Source organism: Triticum urartu, chromosome 3 (genome assembly GCF_003073215.2).
Source record: "Triticum urartu cultivar G1812 chromosome 3, Tu2.1, whole genome shotgun sequence".
NCBI classification, from domain to species: Eukaryota; Viridiplantae; Streptophyta; class Magnoliopsida; order Poales; family Poaceae; genus Triticum; species Triticum urartu.
In genome coordinates, this window is record NC_053024.1 from 80,779,268 (window position 1) to 80,786,072 (window position 6,805).

A 6,805-nucleotide genomic window follows, 5' to 3' on the forward strand; every position below is an offset into this window, starting at 1 on the left:
AACACAGACGTTCACACAGGGACCTCTAGATTGAACTAAACTTTTGCAAAAATGGTCTGAGAAATTTTCAATTGTGGTCTACAGGGGCGGTAGGGTGGTTGGAGTATTTATACAATTGAGGTCTGAGAAAGTTCCAACAAAAAGGGAATGTAAGCGGCGGAGACTGCAACTTATTTTGAAAACAGAATATTTTTTCTGTGTGTAATCACTTGCTCGTGTGGTGTTATGGTGGACAAAATCAGGGTTTCAATTATTGATTTTTTTAAAATTATATCAAACTTATATGCTAAACATGAACACCAAGATGCTGAATCACTTCAAATAGCAAAACCATAAACTTTCCATTCATACCCTTGCATAAAGCCATAAACCAATCATTCTCTGGAAATATTAAAGAGACTAGAGATAGTCCAATGTTCATCAAACCAACAGAAACAAAATAAAATCTTCAGGTTGCCATGTATACTTGAAATAAAATCTAGAGTTCTCCAGGCTTCAGGCTTCGTTCATTTGTGTGTGGACTAGCAGTAGAACATGTGGCTTTTCAGCTCATCTTTTATCTCAGGAAGCATCAATGGAGGAGGTGCACTGCCGGCGCTTATCTCCGACGCCATGTCTGGGACTTGGCCTAGGTAGAATCGCGCACGGAACGCAAGTTTATGAGCGTAGTATGCAGGAGGAGCTGCAAAGTACAAGCAAAACATGTTAGTCAAATTGAGCATAAGATGATAGTAGTAACTACACCGCCAATAACGTAACCCATATCTGAGACAGAAGAACTCTAATTTCACATTTGATCATGGACCAAACTCATGTATGTTTTGTTGTTTAGTTTTAAATTCACAGTTTATCCGTGTCCAAAGAAATATGGAATCAATGTTGTCTGCACAAGACACCATGGAATTATGTTATAAAGCCTATACAGGATGGGATTTAAAACAATGATAGGATGGGAATTAAAACACAGAGCTCAGAGGGAAGAGTGCCATACCAGTCGACACAGAGCGAGTGCAGCTTGCATACCTGAGAAGAGCAAAACGTCAGATTATTTTTGAACAGCAAAAACATGCAAAACACACAATATCACGGGTAAGAGCACCCTTACGTGTAGCACAGGTTGTTTGTAAGAGACGGCAGGTCATCAGCACTGAAGTTGTTGTCATCTCGCAGCACATGGTAATGCGCAGGACGGCTTGTTCCCTGCGTTCGACAAGTTCACAATTCGTTAAGATGATACCAATACCATCAAGAAGAAACTACTACATGTGATGAATGCTGTGTTAACATTACCTTGATACCAGCATGGCTACAGAGGAAGAAATCAAACTCTGTTGGGTGGCAGATCTGCCTATCAACAACTGTGCCTGCAATTTTACAGCAACATGTGAGAAACACAATTTCGTAGAAATCAGACATTTTGCTGATGCGATTTGTGAAATAACCTGGCATAACATTTCCACTGTTGTCCTGATATTTGCCATCACTTGGGAACAGTCTTGTATGGTGCCTCTTCTGCACCACTATGAAGGTAATTGGCGGCTTCTCATTGTATAAAGCCTTCCATGCCTGAAACAAGGAGTTATGTTAATGAATTATATGTTACTAATAGGCCAAATGGCACCAAGCATTGCTGTTCATTAAATTGGTAGCCACACCTTTTCTATCAGTGGGATCTCATCCTCCAGAACCTTTCTGAACTGACCCTCACTTACACCATCCCTAGCAATGAAATGAAACCAGTGTAAGGGTTTTGGAATGATGATCAAAAGAACACCAATCAAAACAAGCCGGAATTATGAACCTATAGAATATCAGCTGCTGCGGCCTCTGTTTGGATTGCTTTTCAAACGAAAGTAGCAGCTTCCTGAAAGAAAAGAAAAGAAGTGTAACCAACTGCCTTGTGTGGTATGCATATTTTAAATTTAGGTGCACCTCATGAAAAAACTTACTTTACAATGCCCTCAAGGCCTTCAATGAGCTCTACGCGGTGACCTTGTGCATGAACATCACCATGATACTTGGTCACCTCAGGCCAGTCTTGGGAGGCAACAACCTAAATGGAAACCCCATCACAAATCACAAAAATGTTTAGAAAATAAACTATTGTATATGATGTCCATTGATTGAAGAAAATAAATCTTACAGAAGCAATGGATGGGGCAGTATCATCTAGAGCACTAGGATGAGTAACATCTGCACCGAAGATAATCGTTGGCTTTTTCCAAACAACTGGTAGGCTTACTGGTAGATCAGCAAATACCGAGTTCCTCCCCCCACACTGTGAAGACCGCAAATGATTTCAAAGAGGAATAAAAAGCTTTGTTATATATATTTGTGTCAACAAACTAAGTTTTACAATTGAAATTGAGTTTACCTTGGCATTGATCTTAAGAGCAACATTCGCAAGAAACTGAGGACTTGATTTCTCGACATTTTTAAGTAGACAACACTGCGACATCAGACCAATGTCTGTTTCACAGATCCTTTTAATATCACCTGTGGAACAAATGACATCAGGCATGGATATGTCATGATGACATCTGCAAAGGAATCAAATCTACTTCAAGACACATTACCATACAGGCTGCCATTTTTATTTGGCAATATAGCAAGTAAGAGGTCAATCTTCATATTCCCCGCTTGCTGACGTACTTCACGGAGTTTGGCTTCAACTTGATCTGAACGAGCATGGAATATCTTAAGTTTTGCACCGTTGAAGTTCTGCAAATCAGATGGAAAAAGACTTATCACTGGAAGAAAATTCAGGCCACAATACAATTACAAGGGATAGTCAGGAAAATTTACCACTCCAGTTGTGGAGGACATTTCACTCAGTTTGTGGCAGAAGATACGAACTTCATCCTCAGGCAACTCATTGCAAAAGTTTACACATGCCCAAATACCAACCTTGGCACCATTTATGACTTTCTGCACGTCAAAGTGAATTTCTTACGAGATGTAGACTAATCAAAACAAATATATACAATTACCAATCATGCTTTAAGTACTTTACACAGATAGAACCAGGAGAATTCCATAAATTTTAAGGATGACAGCAAGGTGTACTAGATATAAACAGGAGAATAATGCAACTAAAAAAACTGCTATCATTATATTTTGAAGTTTGAAGAACAAAGCTTCTATAGAAAGTATAACTGAAAAACTTGCGCCACTGGAAAATTGACTTTAAAAGGTGTCCTAAAGTACCTGACCAAAATAAAGTGTTCACCTTGATTACACATTCAAACATGCAAACAATTATTAGTTGTGCACTTGTACTATTGGAAAAATGCTCTGTCACTAGTGTATAAAGAATGTTGGAAGTTACTCATAGTGTACCTTGCCTCTCATGTTCCACGCCCCATTTTCTGGGAAGCAAGACTCAGTACCATGGTACCTCAGCTACAACAAGAAAAAATCAAACACGAGCCGATCAGAGTAGTAGTAGTAGTACAAGATGGCAGAGAAGAGCGCTGCAAATATAGGAAGTGGGGTAGGTTACCTTTGGAGCAGGCAGAACTCTAGCCCGAACAGAAGTTGGGTTGCTGTCAACTTCTATACCAAACTCATTTGCACGTTTGGCGCTGTTATATTTATTCTCCAGAACAGACTGAGAGAAAAAGGAAAGACAGGATCAGTGAAAGGTTCAAAACAAACTTTGCTAGACTCTTTCATCTGACAAAAAAGTTTCATGCAGAAAAGACAGCAGAAGAAATCACCTTGCGAATGGAGGTCTCACGCCCAGCTGGACTCTGGCAGGCTATAGCCATCATTTTAGAAACCTGGCTGTCATCCAGCTTCTTTTGGTACCGCTGTCCTGGAACTATATTGCAGACCTGAAGAGCAATAGCAAGTGTATTTATCAGAACATATGCTACGTACAATGCAAAAAGAAAGTTGCATCAGAAGTTCAGAACATATGAAAGTGATTGGTGTAGAACATATGGAAGTACGTCGAGAAGATAGTCCATTTCTGCACAAACCTCTATTGGAAGATAGTTGGGTTTCTGCTCTGTACCAACTTGCAGGCATCGGAGAAAATCGTAACGCAGCTGCAGCTTGTAGGTTTCTCGAAAGTAGTCCCTCACAGTCTTGCTTTCGCCGGTCGATAATTGGAACCTCAATTCTCTGGCAGAATCCTTTGTCAAGCCAGCGATGCGGTATTTCCTGCGCATCTGTCCTCGGTGGGTGACCTCAACCCTTAGACCCCTGAGGGCCTTCTTAATCTGCAGCGGAACGCACAACCATGACCTACCATATACCACCATAGCAGCAACTTGGTCGCGATACATTTGATACAGAAAATATGCATACCTTAACATAATCAAGTTCATTTTGAATGCCGCGAGAGAGATCTCTCCTGTTAAGAATCTCCTTGATGAAATCAATCAGCGACCCCCCTCCAACAAAAGCAGTCGAAGACATGTCTGCAATCCAAAATTCACAGTACATTGATTGGCAAGTACGCATATTTTCCCATCATTCATGCATCCTGGCACAACATGTTGCAGGTAAGTGGAAACAGAATGCAAGGAATACATGTCACTGACCAATGTTGAGGGACAATCCACTTTGGGTGGGTCTGATGCTCTGGTAGAACCCATTCCATCCTTCGATGCCCTGGCCTAACTGGATGGGATCCTCGACGGTCCGCGAGAAGAAAGACCGGCCTACCGGGACGAACCTAAGGCAAACAGTGACAACAAGTCCCAATCCCGAATCAGAAGATCATGCAAAATGATCGATGACGACTAACGAGGCAAAGGGCAGAGATCAGTTGTTACCCCATGTCATCCCGTTCGTTGAGCACGATGTCACGCAACACAATGTCGAGCACCTGCAGCGCCTGCGCAGGTATGTCCGTGGGGATCCCGGACATGAGCATCTGCAGCTGCTGCAGGCTGACCAGGGTGGCGTGCTTGATGGTCACCTTGAACTTCCTCTCCCTCCTGCAAACATACAACATGTCATGGGGAACCTGATCTGCTCATTTTGTCATGTCGTGTGGCACACTGACTGACTGACTGAGTTTACCTTTGCCCAGGTGGACCTGGATTTTTGTCAGGTAAGGTGACCTCGAACTCCTTAGTTGTAAAGGGCAGCTCGCCGGCGGTGTACAGGCTCTTCCGGCCGTCGTAAGCTGGGAGGCGACCGCCAAGAGTGGTGTCCTGGTGCTCCTTCACAAGAGTGGACATGACAGCTCGGAAAACGCCCGTCATGGTCGGCTCCGGCGACATGGCCACCTGAAATCAAGAAATAAGCGCACAAAATATGGCCACGTCAGTGAGCACTGAGCAGTGCAAACCTGAGAAGAAAGTAGTGGCGATCGAGGGGAACGTACGTCGTACTGGTGCAGGCCCTTGTCCACGAGGCCGACGAAGAAGTGGTTGGCCCTCACCACGCACACCTGCCCCTTGGAGCCAAACCCAGGGCGGCCCGGGAACATCGGCTCGGCACGGCTGATGGCCATCGCCTGGAACTTCTCCCGGAGCTGGGCCGCCTCTGTGTGGTAGCGCTCGGAGAGGGGAGGCCCCGCGACTTGGAGAGCGAGGGGGTCGGGCTGGTTCTGGCCTCTTCCTCTGCCGCCGCGGCCGCCGTAGTTGTTGCCACCACGGCCACCGCCGTAGTTGCTGCCACCACGGCCGCCGCCGTAGTCGTTGCCGCCCTGCTGATAGCCACGGCCTCGGCCGCGCCCGCCATCGCCAGCCCCTTCGTAGCCACGGCCGCGGCCTCCACCATCGCCGCCGCCTTGGTAGCCGCGTCCTCGGCCGCGGCCACCGCCATCGCCGCCGCCTTGGTACCCACGCCCTCTTCCGCCGCCGCCATCACCGCCTCCCTGGTAGTACCCACGGTCCTCGCCCTCTCCCTGGTAGTACCCACGCCCTCTCCCGCCGCCATCACCGCCACCCTGGTAGTACCCACGACCCCCGCCACCGTCTCCTTGGTAGTAACCACGGCCACGGCCACCACCATCACCGCCCCCATCCCCTTGGTAGTACCCGCGGCCACGGCCACCACCATCAACACGCCCACGACCAGCGCCGCCGCGGCCGCCATACCCGGCCTGGGCAGCGTCGGGGTTCGCCCGGCCGCCGCCGCGGCCCCCTCGGCTCGCCATCTCCCCCTCACCCCAAGCGCACGAACTGGAAGCGAAGCGGAGCGACCCACAGGGCGTGCGCCAACCGCCTCTCTCGCTCGCTCTCTCTCTCGCCCCGCCTCGTGGATTGGTGAGGAAGAAAGAAACGGAACGAATCTTTATGTAGATTTCCGGGAGAAAATCGAATCGGCGGTTAATGATGGCACGTAATCTGGCGCAGTAATGGCCGGGGAGAGGATAAGCCAGAGAGAAATTCGTTTCGAATTCCGAAGTGAGTATTAATTCTCGCGTGCTGCCGTTTCGCTAGTATAAATGACGGAGATCGTATCCGGGAGTAAATGGAAAGTTTTGATTGTAAATCCACGTAAATGGAAGGTTTTGATTGGTAGGGAAACAAATCTTTAGGTAGATTTTCACCTGGAATCGCTGTAAATTCTTTCGATTGATGAAGATTTTAGCTGTAATTGGTAGGGAAACAAATCTTTAGCCAGGAAGGAGATTTGTGTTTGACAACGAGCCTTTTTGATCGATTTCCATTGGAGAAAGCGAAATTTAAACATTGGGCTAAAAGAAACTACTAGGAAACAACTGCCATCTCAGGCTAAATATGAAACTAGTTAACACAACATGATCAAGCACAGCCTAGCAAAGCTATGGATGGACACACTCGCCTACACCAGGTCCAGATTTTCAACATTCCACATTATC

The 6,805-nt window shown here is 46.2% G+C and overlaps 1 protein-coding gene across 1 annotated transcript; it reads right to left on the reverse strand.

The window, feature by feature from the left end:
- Positions 1 to 327: 327 nt before the first annotated feature.
- LOC125542993 (protein argonaute 18-like) lies at positions 328 to 6,350 on the reverse strand. The gene is made up of 21 exons (XM_048706238.1): positions 5,342 to 6,350; positions 5,035 to 5,243; positions 4,785 to 4,949; positions 4,551 to 4,684; positions 4,315 to 4,427; positions 3,984 to 4,226; positions 3,720 to 3,836; positions 3,503 to 3,610; positions 3,340 to 3,402; positions 2,806 to 2,928; positions 2,577 to 2,721; positions 2,375 to 2,496; positions 2,144 to 2,278; positions 1,950 to 2,053; positions 1,802 to 1,864; positions 1,656 to 1,719; positions 1,443 to 1,566; positions 1,291 to 1,364; positions 1,106 to 1,200; positions 992 to 1,023; positions 328 to 682 (listed from the first exon to the last, which is right to left on the reverse strand). The coding sequence occupies exons 1-21, from the start codon at positions 6,116 to 6,118 to the stop codon at positions 522 to 524; spliced, it is 3,171 nt and encodes a 1,056-aa protein (XP_048562195.1). The 5' UTR covers positions 6,119 to 6,350; the 3' UTR covers positions 328 to 521.
- Positions 6,351 to 6,805: the final 455 nt, after the last annotated feature.

Bases quoted from the DNA above. Each gene is read 5' to 3' on its own strand.
- LOC125542993 (XM_048706238.1), bottom strand. From the start codon at position 6,118: ATGGCGAGCCGAGGGGGCCGCGGCGGCGGCCGGGCGAACCCCGACGCT. The intron at 1,201-1,290 runs GTAATGTTAACA...TGTCGAACGCAG, and splicing joins GTAGCCATGCTGGTATCAAG to GGAACAAGCCGTCCTGCGCA. The intron at 1,024-1,105 runs GTAAGGGTGCTC...TGCTCTTCTCAG, and splicing joins ACAAACAACCTGTGCTACAC to GTATGCAAGCTGCACTCGCT.